This window comes from Gracilinanus agilis, chromosome 3, assembly GCF_016433145.1.
Source record: "Gracilinanus agilis isolate LMUSP501 chromosome 3, AgileGrace, whole genome shotgun sequence".
Taxonomy (NCBI): domain Eukaryota; kingdom Metazoa; phylum Chordata; class Mammalia; order Didelphimorphia; family Didelphidae; genus Gracilinanus; species Gracilinanus agilis.
In genome coordinates, this window is record NC_058132.1 from 672707900 (window position 1) to 672725756 (window position 17857).

The 17857-nt window shown below is 38.1% G+C and overlaps 1 protein-coding gene across 1 annotated transcript in view; it reads right to left on the bottom strand.

Moving 5' to 3' along the window:
- The window catches only part of SPATA16 (spermatogenesis associated 16), a 285343-nt gene that overhangs the window by 30481 nt on the left and 237005 nt on the right, over positions 1-17857 (bottom strand). The window contains exon 8 of the mRNA XM_044667756.1: positions 5482-5646. Within this exon, the coding sequence (XP_044523691.1) occupies positions 5482-5646 (165 nt within the window). The remainder of the gene's footprint in view (positions 1-5481; positions 5647-17857) is intronic.

Here is a 17857-nt window from a genome sequence, read left to right on the forward strand (position 1 = left end):
AAAAAAGGAATAATTTTGCATGATCAGGCACAGATACAGGGTCCCAGGAAGGCTAGCTCCCTTCTCAATGATGCTGGAGTTAAGAAGCTTAGGCTGGTCTTTCTGAATGTTGGGTACCAGGGAGATTGGACAGCCAACTAGACAGCAACTGTCTATGTAGCATTGGGAGATGAGGAGGATTCCAGGAGGAGTGGCTTTTTTAAATTAATTTTTATTTTAAAATATTTTTCCATGTTTACATGATTCATTTTCTTTCCCTCCCCTCTTTCCTCCCCCTCCCAGAGCCAGTAAGCAATTCTACTGGGTTGTACGAATATTGTCACTTGATATCTATTTCCATATTATTCATTTTTGCTATAGAACAATTTTTTAGAGCCCAAACCCCAAAGCCCCAGACCCCATATATACATATATATGTATATATATATATATACACACACACATATATATGATGTGATAAGTGATGTCATATGCTTTTTTTTTTTTTTTTGCATTTCCACTCCCACAGTTCTTTCTCTCAATGTGGAAAGCTTTCTTTCCCATAAGTCCTTCAGGAATATCCTGGCTTGTTGCGTTGCTACTAGTAGCAAAGTCCATTACATTGGATTGCTTCACAATGTTTTACTTTCTGTGTACAATGTTCCAGGAGGAGTTTCTAAAGAATGCATGTTCTGTAATGATCAGGCACACTTTGTAGATTAAAGGACTTGGAATTCAGAGAGAGCAAAAGCAGAATACTCTCATAGGAAAGTACCAGGGTGATTGGGAAACACACAACTTGGACCCTGGGAGGAAAAGAGGAGTGTCAGCAATGTGTAACGTTGAAGCAGTGCTCAGAGCAGGACTCCAGAGGACCTTGGAGATCTCCCTGAACTCCTCTGAATTCCCCAGATTCAGGGGGACCTGAAACTCACTCCCAATCCCTTGGCATGTACATATTCCAGGAGTGAAATTCAGTGCAGGAACCTGGATGACCCAGTTGGAGACCAAGACAGGCTGCCTGCTCCACCCATGAATTCTAGCCATGAATTTTTCAGGAACTAAGGTTGGGCAAAAGTGCCAACAGAAGATATCAATGATTGTAAAGAGTTAGATTCAGATATACCCCTAGATCTAACCAATCTAGAAGAAGGGAGTAAACCCACAATAACTTTAAGCAGAAAATAAAAGTGGACTTTCAGAAAGGTCTTCATTCATGAATCCTACAATACCTAGAAAAAAATAATAATACCTAACATTTATATAGCATCTACTATGTGCCAGGCATTGTGCTAAATACTTTATTATCTCATTTGATCCTCACACAATTCTGGAAGGTAGGTACTATAATTATCATCTCCATTTTTACAGATGAGGAAACGTAAGAAGACAGAGGTGAGATGCCTTGCCCAGAATCTCACAATAAGTGTCTGAGGCTGGATTTGAATTCAAGTCTTCTTGAATCTAATGGTCTATCCGCTGTACCCCCCAGTTGCCTCTGTAGAAACGAATGAAGTGATTAAAACTGAAATCAAGTTGCCAATAAGCATTTATTAATTGCCTTCTATGTTGCAGGCACTATTCTAAGCACTGGGGATTCAGAGAAAGGCAAAAACAAAGTACCTGCTCTCAACGAGCTTGTAATCTAGTGGTATTGATGACTATGAACAAATAAGATATGATCAAAGTAAATTGGAGATAATCATTAGCATTAAGGAGAATAAGTAACTTAGAAACCGAAAATAGCAAACCTTACCAAATGGCAAACTTTCTAAAAGCTACACTAACTAGGACAGAAATTAATGACTCTACTAGTCAATATGAAATATAAGAACAAAATCAAAGTGTTGAAAAAATAGAGGAAAATGTAAAATATCTGTATCAAAAACATGTGGTGCAAAAATAAACAAATAAAAAACAAAAACATGTAATACAGAAAAAAAGGATAAAGAAAGATAATTTAAAAAATCATTGGATTCCTTGAAAATTATGATAAAAAAGAGCTGGGACACTATCATTCAAGAATTCATAAATGAAAACTACCCAGATCCATTTGATCTAGGGGAATAGTGAAAACAGAAATTATTAGTCTCTGAAAGAAACCACAAAAGCATTTGCCTTACGGATATCAGAGACAAAATCTAGAAATTCTTCATCAATAAAATTTCACTTTCAGCAACCAGAAGGAAAGAATTCAAGTAGCAAAGAACCTAACTACAGTCAAGATTATACAAAACCTGGTAGCATGTACTGTAAATAAGAGGAGATCTTGGAAGAAAGTATTTCTTTACAATTCATATACCCATATATACATGTGATAAGTGATGTCATATATTTTGCTTTTGCGTTTCTACTCCCATAGTTCTTTCTCCCAATGTACATAGCATTCTTTTACATAAGTCCTTCAGGAGGGTCCTGGCTTGTTGCACTGGTACTAGTAGCAAGGTCTATTACATTGGATTGTTCCACAATGTTTTACTTTTTGTGAACAATGTTCTTCTGGTTCTGCTCATTTTACTTTGCATCAGTTCATTGAGATTCTCCCAGTTCATATGGAAAGCCTCCAGATCATCAATTCTTATAGCACAATAGTATTCCATCACCATCATATACCACAATTTGTTCAGTCATTCCCCAACTGATGGACACTCCCTCATTTTCTAATTTTTTGCCACCACAAAGAGCACAGCTATGAATATTTTTGTACGAGTATTTTTCCTTAATAGGAAAATAGTATTTCAAAAAGCAAAAGCCACAGCCTTAAAACCAAACAAGTCACACTGTGCAAAATTGCATATGATCTTAAGTGGGTCTTTAATGGAAGAGAGGACTAAAAAAGACTAAGCTTTGAAGTGTGAAGAAGTCAAGAGAAACCTAGAAAGAGAAATTTATTTGAGTGATGGTAAAATAGTAATATTCTAGTGGGAGATAAGGAATGTGTTCCTGTAGGACCTTAATGTTTTTGAAGGTCATTGAAGTCATTATAGAAGAGTAACAGAGAATCTGGGTGTATATTGGTGCTGTTCTAGTAATTTTAAGGGAGAAAAAAAGAGAGTACAAGATGTATACTAATGTAGAAAAAATTATTCCATCATTTTTCAAAATTTAGCACTGCAAGAAGGTTTTACAAACATGGAGGAAGAAGGAGGGAGGACAATCATCAGATGATCTTCTTATCCAAATGAACAAAAGAGGATAGAACAAGCCTGTACATACATTTAAACTCAAAGAATTTGATGTAGAAACACATAAATCTCAACAGGGGAAAGTACACTGATAGGGAAAGAGAGGGTTAAGAAGTAGAATGATACTGAGGAGGAAATAGTCATGAGGAAAACAAACTTCAGTTCTGGGAAATGAATTCTAAAGTAGATATTAAAAGTGGAAAAAATAAAGCAAAAACCTGAAAATTAAAAGTATTTATCAATTGAAAGGCTAAATAAGCTGTTGCATACCAAGCAACTGAATATTATTGAGAGGGAATTTGGGGATTTTTTTCTCAGAAGAAGGGATGGCAAATTGGTACAGCAGATAGAATATGGGACCTGAAAGACCTGACCTCAGATATTTACTGCGTGATCCTGTGTAAGTCACTTACCCAATCTGCTTCAGTTCTCATCTGTAAAATGAACAAGAGGAGGAAATGGCAACCACTCTGGTATCTTTGCCAAGAACTCCACTCCCACAATGGGATCACAAAGAATAATACACAACTGAAAAATGACTGAACAACATCTCAGGAAAAGATCTCATCTGGCAGTGATCTTTGTCATCTTTGTCATTTTGGGACAAATTCTGTTTAGGAGTTGTTATGCTATATTATGAGCCTAAACCCTCACAGAAACTGGGTATACAATAGGTGGGACTATATTCTCATAGTTTTGGGGGTGAATATTAATACTTTTCTTCTTACAATATCTTTGAAGCAAATATCCATTTGAAAAATCCACATGGTATTAAATGATTAAATTGAACTTAGATGCTAGTAACTTATTCCCTAATAAATTGTAAAGAATACAATAATGGGAGCTTGAGCATATGGTAGTAGAGAAAAATGTAACCCTACAACCTAGTCTTCTTGGTCTTCAAAGAGTGTTACTCTTTATGCAAATGTGATATAAATGTTTAGTATTGTCTGAAAGTCACCTCTAATAGAAGGTATCTCTTACTCCTGAACTTCTAAAGATGGATTAAAATTTTTTGAATTTAAAAATGCAAAAAAGTCAAATATTTCCACATGCAAAATAGAATATATTTTTGTGAACATTGTGAACAGAACTATGGAACTATGAATCAATCTCTATTTCATAGAGCTTGCTTTTAAAAAGAATTTTATTATACTACATGTAAATTATATACACATATAGCAATTCAGCAATGTGATGATTTAAAAAATTTAAGTGTGTAAAATGTTGTACTCAATATATTACTTTTTTTCAAGAAATACTCTAGAGCTTACTTTAAAAAAGTATGTAAAATATGCTCCTTTCAAAGCTGTCCTGTTAGTTAATACTTCTTTCCTTGCTCATGTATTTCAAAGTTTCTAAGTTTCTTTTCTCCTCCTTTGATTTTATAGTTGACTCATATTTTCACCATGCCACAATCTCTTGGAATCTTTGGAATAAAATTTACCCTGAATATGGATAATTTGCTATAATGGATAAAGAATTGGTCTTGAAGCCAAGGACATTTGGATTCCAATTTCACCTACAACACATACGAGGTATGAGACCCTGATCAAGGCATTTAATTCTTTGAGATGATAAATTGTAGAGAAAGTGCTGAAATGAATTGTTAAAGGCATATTTATGTCTCTGGAGTTCAGACCAATGAAATCTCAGGTCCAGTCCCTGTAAAATGAGAGGGTCAGACTCCACAGTCTCTCATGTTTTTTTTTTAGCTCTAGACCTAGAATCTTATTCTTCCTTATTCCTTCCATGGTTGAGGCAAACTCTAGTATTCTCTAACCTGGAACATCTCCCCCCTTTCCCCCTCTGCCTCCCCACCATTCCTTGCCCTTTGAGGCATTGTTTGGAAAGGGAAAGAGTGACTTGTAGTCAAGAGAGAATGAGTTCAAATCCTGTCTCTTTCATGTACTACCTTTGTGACCATAGGAAGGTCTGGACCTTAGACCTGTCTCATCTAAAATGAGGGGGATTCTAAGATCTCTTTCCACTCTAAATCTCATGAACCTCTTTGAGCCTCAGCTTTCTCATATGAATAATTAAGAAGTTGAACTGAAAGTCCCTTCAACCTCTAAATCCATGATCATATGATCCTGCATGCTATACAACTGTGCTAGGTACTAAGGGGGATAAAGACAAAAAATGAAATAGTCCTTGTTCTCAAAGAGCTTATATTCTATTGAACATTTGAGGAAGAATGGCTAAGCTGTTCCAGGACTGTATATATATGATCACCTATTTCTTCCCAGTGTGCCATTGCTCTCTCTTGACTTATGGCCCAAGAAAACCCAAAGCAAATATTGAAAGCGATCCTCACCAACTCAGCATCCTGTTGACTGATGTCTTGGAGATAGGGGATGGTGGCCAGGTCAGCCATGGCTTGGTTAATCACTTGAGATTGCTCCTTGACTCTCTGTAGTCGGCTGAGGAGGCTGGCATACTGCAACTTCTCAATCACGCCGGAGCATGCCCGGAAACTCCCCTAGCCTCTCGGCAAAAGCAGAGGTTTTAGAACAGAAGTCATGTAAATAGACCTTCCCCCTAGGACTCGAGGCAAGGCTGATTATCATGGGTTTGCACAACACGCTAACTCGGAGGAAGGAATTTATGAGAATTGTGTCCACAACCGCCTCTTTAAAAACTGCCTTCATGTCTTTTGTGATCCACAGGAAGGAGAAACTTTTATGAACAGTTGGAGAATAGACTGCCAAAGCTTGGTTTTTATGTGATAAATACTCAAATTAATCTGAGATCCAATCCATGTAAGGATATCCTCCAGGAATGCATATTGCCTCTCTGTTGTGACTTCCCATTCCACAGGAAGGTCTGGGTCTGCTGGGTTTGGGGGAATTTCATTTTGTTAGCCCTGTGGACTGACATGATTTTGGTGCTGTGGAATCAACCTAGGAATACAGGAGTTCAAATCCTGGCTCTGATGCCTGTGTGACTTTGGATTACCTTCATTTAGCCGGTTAGTCAGCATCTATAAATTACCTACTATGTGTCAGGCATTGTAGTAAGTACTGGGGATAGAAAAAAAGGCAAAAGAAGACAGTCTCTGTTCTCAAGAAGCTCAACATGCAGACAACATGCAGACAACAGACAAGATACAAAGAAGACAGACTGACGATAATCTTAGAGGGAAGGAACTAAGACACTGGGGAAGGTTTCTCAGAGGAGCTTGTTCTTGATCTGAGACCTGGAGGAATCCAGGGAATCCAGGAGGTAGAGGTGAGGAGGAAGACATTTCTGGACATGTGGTAGAGAGAGTGAAAATGCCTTGTCTGGGGATAGATTTTTCTGGGCAAGGAACAGCAAGGAGACCAGCCCTGGATGGCAGGGCATGTGGCAGAAGGGAGGAATAAGGGGTATTCATATTGGAAATGTAGGAAAGGCACACATTATGGAGGCTTTAAAAGCCAAAGAGGAGATTCTATATTTGATTCTGGTCTCGAGTGAGGAGAGATGTGAGACAGGGAGGCCAATCAGTAGGCTATTATAATAGTCTAGTGTGAGATGATGAGGGCTTTTACCAATATGGTGGTAGTGTCAGAGGAGAGCAAGGGATGGATATGATATATATTTTAAAACCCTCACCTTCCGTCTTGGAATTAATACTATGTATTGGTTCCAAGGCAGAAGAATGCTAAGGGCTAGGCAATGAGGGTTAAGTGACTTGCTCAGGGTCACACAGCTGGGAAGTGTCTGAGACCAGATTTGACCTCCCATCTCTGGGCCTGACTCTCAATCCACTGAGCCACACAGCTGTCCTCTATAAGAGAGATTTTGAAGGTAGTAATGACAGGACTTACTTAACTGATTGGAAATTGGGGTCAGTGAGAGAAAGCAGGGCAGTCAGAGAGTGATGAGTTGAATCTAGTTTAGGTTTTAAGCCTGGGTGATTGGAAAGATAGTGATACTCTCAATCGCAGGAAGTGGGGGATGGTTGTGGAAAAAGAGAATGAGTAGTTTTGGACACATTGAATTTAAGATGCCTATAAGAAATCAAATTCAAGATGTTCAACATGCAGTTGGAGATGTGATACCAGAACTTAGCAGGGGGGTTAGGACTGGACAAATAGATCTGAGAATCATCTGCATAGAGATGAGAGTTAAATGCATGGAAGCTGATGAAGTAAAGTAGGGAGAAGAAAAGAGTGTCCAGCGCAGAACCCTTGGGAACACCAATGATTAGTAAGTGTGACTTAGATAAAGATCCAGCAAAGAATACTGAGAGGGAGTCGTCAGGCAGAGAAAGGGAAAACCAGGAGAGGATAATGCCATGAAAAACTAGAAAAGTGAAGAGGGAGACTGACACTGTCACAGGATGCAGAGTGGTCAAGGAATGAAGAGATCATTGGTAATTTTAGAGACCAATTTCAGTTGAATAATGAGAGCAGAGGCTAGACTGTAAGGAGATAAGGAGAGAGAAGAAAGGAAGTAATAGAGTTGGCTTTCTCAAGCTACAAAAAAGAGAAGAGATATAGGGATGTATGGATCAAGTGAGGGTTTAATGAGGCTGGGGGAGACATGGGTATGTTGGCAAGACATGGGTGATATAGGCAGGAAGGAAATAGCTAGTAGGTAGGGAGAGACTGGCCATTAATAAGAGAGTGGGGATGACACATGGGACAGTTTTCTCGAAAAGATGAGATGGGTAGGATCGATTGTGCACATAGATTTGTACTGGCAAGGAGAAGGGCCACTTCTTATGGGACAACAGGATAAAATGGTGGGAGGCATCTGAGTGGCTGTAACATTTTTCAATGAAATTTGAAACAAGTTTCTCAGTTGAGAGAGAAGAGAACCTTAAGAAGTTTAAGGAGCAAAAGAAAAATCTGGAAACATCTCTGCAGTGAATGTGATAGGGACTTAGTTAGAGAGACATAAAAGGACTGTCTTATTACAATGATTGCCTAGTTGAAATTATGTAACAAAATTATATTGGACACAAGTTTTGTGATTTTTCTCTGTATATGTTCAATAGTATGTGAAGAGGAGCATGGTGTGAGTAATCCAAGGTTAAGGTTTGGCAGGGCAAGAGTTTTGATAGGATAAGGGGGGACCCTAGAGAAGATGAAAACGAACCTGTTCACTTAAGGGTCAAGATGGAGAAGGGAGGAGAGTGTAGCCACTGTAAGGAGGATAGCTTAGGAAAGACCCGATGGGGTGAGGGATTGCAGGTCCTGGTAAAGTCAAAGAACAATTTTGGGGTAGTAAGGAAGAGAGAGAGGTGGAATCACGACAGACTGTGATCTGATAGTACACCAACATGAAAGTGATACATTTTTGGGTGATGGTATGATCAAGGGTATGAGCAGCTCTTTATGGAATTGAGGTGGGGTGGAGAAGATCATGGGGAATGAATTAATTGAAGAATTGTGAAGTCATGGGGGTGGAAAAGGAGGTCAAAATTATTGCCTTATTAAATCAAGTGCTTAGAGTAAGTTCAAATTGATGAACTCTGGAAAAATTCTTTAAGAGGGAAAATTTAGGGATATTAACCTGATGAGTCAACAAGTATTTTTCAGCGTTTACTATATACCAGGCATTGTGCTAACCAATGGGAATGCAGAAAAAAAGCAAAGCAGTTGTTATTGACTCAAAAAGCCCATATTTTAATGGAAGAGACATAGGCAAAAAATATGCCCATAAAAGATATATGCAGTGGAAATGGAAGGTTCTCTCAGAAAGGAAAGGCACCTCTAGTGCCTAGGAGAGATGAGAACTGGGAAGTTACCTGATGTAAAAATATAAAAGAATTGGGATTGTACTAGATGATCTCTATGGTCCCTTTTAGTTCTAAATCTTTGGTTTCAGACCATCTCAGAAATGATTATCTTTTTCTTTAACTTTTTCAGTAACTGTTTGCACGATATTGTGTTTCTCTGCTCTCTGTCAAATAATCTCAACCCAGTCTCTGTCAGATAATTAATAAAATAGAAACCAGACACTAGAGTGCCCTGGGGAGCTCACACTCATCAAGAATACGTTGAATGGAAAAGAGACCTCCTATAGCAGGACTCACAAACGTCAAATGAGTCTGTGGTGTAGGCTGAGATTTTGGTATATCAGCTTTTCAACGTGGGGCATGCCTCTGCTTGATCTGCCCAACTCTTTTTTAGCCTAATACAAGAAAAGAAATCTCCCTCCTAGAAGAAAAACTCCAATAGTGTTTTTAATATTTCATAGGAGAGGAAGAAACATTTCCCCTAGTGATGAATGCACATCATAAGATGCTTGAGTTTATGTTCTGGCTCAAAGCAAAAGAACTCTTGTAAACAACAGTCATCAGAGTTTATTCCAGAGACTGAAAACTCTGGAGGACAAAGTTCAAGTATGTTATTTCTTTTCTTTGTAATCACATAAAATTCTTAAAAAAAACCACAAGCCTTATGGAAGAACCCTCAGACTTAATTGTTCTATGTGATGAGAAAGTTCTTTTGTATCTATATCTATGTCTATATGTAGATATATCTATATCTGTATGTATAACACCTGCTCACAATTATATATGTTGACAGGAACACAGATAAAAGGGCAAACAGAAACAGAGATACACAGATTGATAAATGGATGGATAAATAGATAGAAAGATGTGTAACATTTGGGAAATCTTTTAGTGCTTTCAAAGACCCTGATCTGTTTCTTGGCATAGCTCTCCAATCTTTTAATACCAGTATTATTTGTTTAAAAGAAATATATTTTTATTGTTTTTATATCACCTAAATTTCCCTCTATGGAAACACATACACACACATAGCAATTGGGAAGCATTTTAAGGTTTGCAAAATATTTTACAAATATCTCATTTTATCTTAACAAGAATTCCGGGGAGTAGATGCTATTATTATCATTCCTATTTTATAGGCAAAAAAACCTAGGCGTGGAGATATTAAGTGACTTGTCCAGGGTTATGTAGCATAAAAGTGTCTGAGGCAGAATTTGAACTTTAATCTTCATATCTCCAGAGCTAGTGCTCAATCCACTGTGCCCCTTGGGTTTATGTTAATCTATCATCTATATAATTTCATGAACACCATGATATCTAAGGAGTAGGCTGAATATAAATGAAGACTAGTAGGCCATATATATGATAAATTTTACTAAAAAGACCCCTGATTAGCTTAACTAATGCTGTCCTATCTATGAAAAACAGGAAAGCACCTAAATCGTTTCTTTCCGGCTCATCATTTATTTGAACTCTGGAAATTTATAAATCCAGAGGACTTGAGAGCTGCAAATGATAGTTTGGTGATTCCTTCTTCTGTGAGGTGTTGAAGCAACCTGCCTGCCTTTTCACTTCTCAATGGTATTCTGGTTCGTGGTGATGACTGAGACCAAGAAGAAACATTTCATTGAAGAAGAATGGCTTCCTTCAGATTCCTTAAAAAAATAAAGTATGTTGCCAGGTCTGTGGGAAGAAAGTTGTTTAGGGAATCATCATTTCCAAAGGAAGGAGGAAACTCTAGCTTTCTCTACAATGAAATCTCTCAGTGTAACTTGCCCAAGCACCAGGAAAATAACAATAATGCCAAGGGAGCAGCAATAGTTTTTTGTTAGCTTGGTTTGTATAACATGCAAAGAAATTGCCCCCAAGGTACTACTGAGAGAGGACAGCTCCCGACTTCATTCTCCTAAATGAAATGATGTGTCAAGGGAAAAAAAATATTACATGGCACATTTGAAGAAAAAATGAAGAGCATAGGAATTAGCCAAAACCCCTACTTGGTTATAAGAATAAGTCCAGAGGCGACTGAGCCTCCCGATGAGAAGTCCCTGAACTTCAGTCAAGATCAAAGAGCTACCAAGCAGCAAGAGGGAAAGCAATAAATGGGCATAGTTGGAGCTCAGATGTCACTCAGGTGAGGCTGAAGGTGAAGTCATTTGCACGTTTAATGGAGGCTTCAGGCACAGAATCGAGGCAGTTTAATAGAGGTTACAATGAAATGATTGGTGAATAAGTGGTACTGGATGATGTGCTGGGAAACTATCGTATAATAAAAGTATTCAGAATGTATTTGTTGCAGATATAACATCTCGACACATTAATTGTCCAAAAAATAAAATAAATACAGATCGCTGCTCCTTTTCGATGTGCCCGTGTAAACAGTTTTCATGGTCCATTTGGAGAAAATAAAAAGTAAAGTTAACGAGGTATTAAAAAACATGGTTAGTTGGGTCATTTTTTGGGCACATCAACTTGTGAAGGAAGCTTCACATATGGCAAGTCTTTTTTTTTTTTTTTGCCTCCAAATTTTTATTTTAACCCTCCCATGTTTAGTCCAATAAATACAGCTTTTGAAGTTGAAATGGACTCCAAGCAATGCAAGTAATGAAAAGACAGTGTCTCATGAGCCTGCACAGGGAACAAAGAGGACCAAAAATGAAGGCAGGAAGGGACAGTTGATAGAGGTTGCTGGTGGACAGGTGGTGGTTGTGCAGCAAGTAGAAACAGAAGACTCAGATGAGGCAAGAACACGAGACTCTGAATGATAGATTTTTCAAGGGGAAAAGATCCTTGCTGTTGGACTTGGTTCCCTCCCAAGTCCAACTAATGGACACCTTTGTTCCCTCCACTAATGCGTAATGCCTCAGCTGTGGAGCAGACAGGACTCAGATTTACTGTCACTAGAGCACAATGTTGGGTATGTAATACCAAAGTGGAAAGGCTTTGGGAAGGTCCCTAGGGCCATTTTGTGTGTCTTTTGTCTGAGGATCATATGGTTAAGTTTGAATTTCCCCAGTAGTCTGAGTTATTTAGGTCACGGAATTATCTTCCAAACTATACAGGGGTTATGATTGGTATTATATGGAAGAAATGCCCACACCAGCACAGATCCTTGAAGTATGGATTTAGAATGAGTGGCAGAGCACTATAGGAGGATTATTGATTGCATGTTGGGATTCAGGTCATTGGCTTAATCCACATCTGGAGGGGACCTCAGAGGCCATCTAGTCCAAAAACTCTCATTTTACAGATGGCAGAAATGGAGTCCATAGAGGTTAAGTGTCTTGGCCAAAGTCATACAGGTAGTTAAGTGGCAGAGGATTTGAACTCCATTCCACTGATCCCAAAGTTAGAGCTCTCTCCACTGTGCCAAAGAGAAGTGCATTAAAGGTTATAAGAAAGATGACTAGATGAAATCCTGTTCCTTCACCCAAAATGCCTTTTGTCCTATCTTTCACCAAACATCCTTCAACTTGCTTCAAGAAGCATCCTCAAATTTACTTTCTCTAGGAAACTTCCCATAATTAACTAACTCAGCTTCACTGATGACTTGTCTCTTTGATGTATGCCACATCATTTTGCAGCTTTTACTCCCTGCTTTATGACTATTCCATGCTTCTTATATCCCTGCCTTACGCCAGTGAAACTACAAGGTTTCAAGTGAGCAGAAACCACTATCTTTATTTCATTGATATCTCTTTCTATCCTGTCCTTTCATGGCAAATGCCCTCAGTGCTCTGCCCATAGGGGGCACCCAGCAGAAGGCAATCTCCTCGAAAGTAGGGCTGTTCCAATTTTGTCTTTTTTTTCCCAATACCTACTACAATGCCTATGCATAAATGGCACTTTACTAATGTTGTTGAATAATAAGAATAGTTAGCATTTATATAGTGTTTTAAGATCTGTAAAGTACTTTACAGCTATTATCTCACCTGATCCTCACAACTGGGGGAAGTAGGTGATATTGTTATCATCAGTTTTACAGATGAGGAAACAGAGGCAGACAAAGGTTAAGTGACTCACCCAAAGTTGAACAGCTAGTATGTCTGAGAGATTTGAACTCAATTCTCTATTCTAAATACTCCAAGTCCAGTATTCTTCACAATTCCACCTACCTGTCTTATAAATAAATGCTTGCTGATTGAAAGATATGTTACTTATTTCCAGGTGGTCTTTATCATGGGCAGCTTGGTGGCTCAGTGGACAGAGTATCAAGTCTAGAGTCAAGAAAACCTGAGTTCAAATCCAGCCTCAGACACTTCCTAGGTATGTGACCCTGGGCAAGTCACTTAACCCAGTTTGCCTTAGTTCCCTCATATATAAAATGAGCTGTAAAGAGAAGTAAATGGCAAACCACTTTAGTATCTTTGCCAAGAAAACTCCAAATGGGATCACAAAGAGATGGATAAAACTGAAATGACTGAACAACTTTATTATAGATATGGTGGATGTACCACAAACTGTTATTTCATAGGTATAGATGCTCCTTTTCAGGGTCCCAGATCATGACAGCTCTTTGACTTAGTAAATGATCTTCTAGGGTTGCTCTGGTTGAAAATTTTAACTTAAGGCCACCTGATGATTAACTTTCTTGGGTTAATCCTCAGAAAACAGACAGTCTGTTTTTGGCCTCGACTAAAAATAGTAACAACAATAAACTACATAATTTAGTCTTTAATCAGAAAAAAAATCTTTATTTTTTCCTGGCCTGCCCCCATTAAAGGGCTCCCCCAACAAAATCCTCTCTTTTTAAAACAGATATGAGCAGTCAAGTAAAAAAATTGCTCATTGGCCATGTTCAAAAAATATATGCTTAATTCATCACCTCTCTGGATGCTATTAGGAACTATAGTTGAGACTTAGCATGACTTGCCTGGTATAGCCTTTGGGTATTCAGTCACCTATTCTGCAACGAGGTGCCATAAGGGAGACTTTAGTGGAGAAAACAGAACTCAGTGAAGATCTCAGACTCTCTAAGACTTAGTAGATGGCCTTTAAGAATTGCTGGGGGGGGGGGGGGGAAGGTCGCCCTGCAGTCGACATAGGAATGAGCCTCCCCAAACTTAGCTGGACTGGTCTTTGGGCAGTAGATGTGCTGTTGATGCCTACGTCTGTTTCTTCCAGATTTTTAGGGTCAGCTAAACCTTTGCTACCCTGGAGTGGCATTTGAATGGTTCCCTTTCTACCATGATGGCATCAGGCTCCAAGAAAGGCAGGGTGTGGCTGACCTGTTTTGAAAAGTTCTTGGAGCCAAAGTCATTTGCCAGTCTTTGATAGAACACGGTGCTCAACTTATATTTTATATTCCTCTGTTGGAAATCACATTGCAATAATGTCTATTCCCATATAATTGATAGAGGAAGGACTGAGAAATGAGTGGGTTTATTGGAGAGAAGAAAATTGAAAGCAGGAGCAGTCAATTTAAAATATTTCCTGTTAGATGATGGCTTTATGTAGCCCAAACTTAACTTTCTTTCATGTAAGGAAAGGCTAGAGATATATTACAAACTTAATATTTATGATGACTAGTTTCTAGCAAGTGGATTAGATCTTCAGTGTGACGACAGCATGGATTAGGAGGGTCATGCCATTTAGATAGTTGTATGTTTATCTTCATTTGCATAACTTAATATAAAAGTAATAATACCTATAAAATATGATAACTGGAGCCAGTTATTGTATTAACAGAGCCCTGGCACTGCCTTGTGTCTGGTCCCATGATTGATGCTCAAGTTTTAATTAGTTCTATTTCAACACTCTTTAGGTATTCCCACTGAGGGAGATCATCAAAATGAATAAAGGTATAAGTTTTGGATGGGGCTCTCTGTAAAAAAAGTTTATGAATTTGTACTGTGTACAGTGTACTGTATATTTTTTGGGGTTTAGAGGCCCTGGGAAATAAATGTAAATGTCCAAGGCAATTTATAAACATCTTTCAAGAAAAATATAGAAAAAATAAGTCAAACACTTGCCCTTGAGATGGCAGAATGTCTAAGAGTCTCCATAAATAAGAACCTGAGGGCTTTGGTCATTCATTTAGTTGATTGGTTAACTACTTGGCTCTCTGACTGTACGGACTGGTTAGTTTAGTCAGCTGCATCCTATAGCGAATGAGGCTGAGGTAAAGGGTTCAATGCTTGTTGGCCCATTTGGTTTAGATCTGTTCTCTGGCAATAAATTGGCTCATAATCCTGAAAGACTATGTTGAAAGCACATAACACTGTTATAAAAGAAGAGTTTATATCTATTAGTGTAAACTGATCTGAGCAAATCAATTTCTACCACTGGAAAAGACAAAATATCTTACTTTAGGGGAGAGAATTATATATATATATATTTTGTTTGTTTTGTTTTTTTAAGGCACTCATGTTTATTAAGAGGTATTGCTCAGGTTGAGAAGAGTTTAGAAATATTTTCCCTTAACCATGCATTCCTCAAGCCAGTTCCCAGAAAAGTACGTCTTGTGAGATCTTAACTTCTTGTGATTCCAAAGAAGAAATATACTGTCTTCCAAAAATAAAATGAAGAGTGTGAGATGATACTATTGGGCAACCCCCCCTCCCCCACCAAAATGATTCCATTCTTCTTATGGACAAGGGAATGAATGGAAGAGATGAGATTCCTAGTTAGGCCATATCACTATCAATGACAGATTTGGTCATATTTGATTGAACCATTCCTTGTCACTTGGTAATGAAACAAAGATACAAGGAAATCTAATTTTTTAGTCCTCTTTTATGATACAAAGAATATGCTGAAAGTCTATATGGAAGAGCATGAATAGTTCTTTCCATAAGAATCTATTCTTTTTAAGATGCTTTTAGCATCAATTCCTGTACTTTGATGTCCAAGGGAGGAAATGATACCAAAAGATTGAAAAAACATTATGAATAGTATTTTCACCCAAATTTCATCTTTGTAATAATTTAATTCAATCCAGAAAATATTTATTAAGCACTGACTAGGTACAAGGGATTGTACTAGCCTTTGGGGAGAAGACAAAAATGGTTACATTTCTCCAAAAATGAAGCCCATGCTTAATTTATATTCTTTCCTCTGCTGGAAATCTCAAGAATGATCTAAAAAGCCAAATGTGGTGGTGCATGCTTGCTAATTCCTGCTACCAGAGAGGCTGATGCTGGTGGGATCTCTTGAGCTTAGACATTCTGAGCTGTAGTGGGCTAAGCTGATTGGGTTCAGCATTAATTAACACAGTGAGCTCTCCACAAACAAGAGGCCACCAGATTTCTAAGAAGAGGTGAATTGGCTCAGGGAGGAAATGAAGCAGTCAAAGCTCTCATGATGATCAGACTGGAAACAAGTCCACAAGTAGGCTTTGAACTTTTAGCCTCAGTGCGATGGAGAGACCCATATTTAGGGGGAAAAAAAGAATGATCTAAATACATAATAACGGTATTACTGTTGAAATGAAAGGAAGAGACTGGCTTTTACAAGTAATATTTTATAGTCATATAATTAGTCGAAAGACATAAAATTTTACCACATCTACTATTTCTTGATTAAATAAAAACAAAACATTTGACTCAGGGCAAAACACACATACATTGCTCATACATGTTCTAAACATATATGTTGTCAAACATATTGAGATGATACAAAATTCTTCGATGAATGAAGCATAGTTGATAATTCTTCAGTGACTTTCTGATTATTCATGTCAAGCAAGGTTTAAAAGAAAGATGTACGTTCACCAGAGGCATTTGCCATTGTCATGCAATATGCCCTACCTAAAGTTTGAGTAGAAGAGGGATTCTGTATGTGAATAATTGTAGTTCTCCAGATGGTCATGGTTTTCCATGACATCAAGTCCCAGAACATTGCTGGGCTTCCACAAAGAGACCTGTGACAATTCAAACTAAATTGGTCTAACTTTCTATACAAGACAGATAAATAATGCTTATTCCTCAAAATTTGACACAAAGATGGATGGCTAGTCCAATGAATTGATACATTAGTACATATTTCTTGGATAGGTACTTCTGAAGATAGACAATGGGAGGATGAGGGATGGCTTAACTCCATTGGGTAAATTATGTAACAGTTTCAAGCTATGCCCTGGTGAAAAAATCTAATGTTTCATGTAGAAATATTCTTTTGGTGATACTGTGTGAGTATGAAACCTGAAAGTGACAAAGAATCAATGTTTGCCTCAGTTTCCTTAACTATTAAATGTGTTATATGCTGGAGGTACAAAGATTTCCCATTCTGTGGGATGAGGTACACTATGCATAAAATTAATACAAGGTGGTTATTTTTTGGAGGGGGAAGCAATAGAATCAGGAAAGAAGGTGGTCCTAAGATTGAGCCCTTAGCAAAAAGGAAGAGGTAATCCAGAGGGCAGTAGAAAGACTGCTACTACTACTACAACTACTACTACTACTACTACTACTACTACTACTACTACTACTACTACTACTACTACTACTACTACTACTACTACTACCACCACCACCACCAATACTAATAATTAGCCTTTCTCCGGTTTACAAAGCATTTTATTTTACATTAACTCATGGTGGGCACCAGTGGGATTCAGCACATTCCTAATAATGACCTCAACACAACAAGGAAAGCAAGCAATATAAATGGAAATGGATGACTGGAAAAGGAAGCAGGCTAGTTTAGGTAATTAGAAGAAGAGAGAGCAGATGGACCACCTAGAAACTGCTTTGGAGCCCAGGATATCTAGAAAGAAAAGGAAAAATAGGTCTTCACTCAGTAGAGGTGATATGACCAAGAATCCAATAGGATGAGAAGGTTCCAAGTAAGGGTTATAAGATGCACTGGTGGAGGAAACATCAGTGTTCAAGATATCCCAGATCTGCTTAAAGGATGGACATCTCTGGGAAATTCTTCAGATGATGTGGCACAATGGAAGGAGCATGGTCTCTAGAGTTAAAGGCTCAAGTCTCAACTCTTTTCCTAGCTATGTGACCTTTGA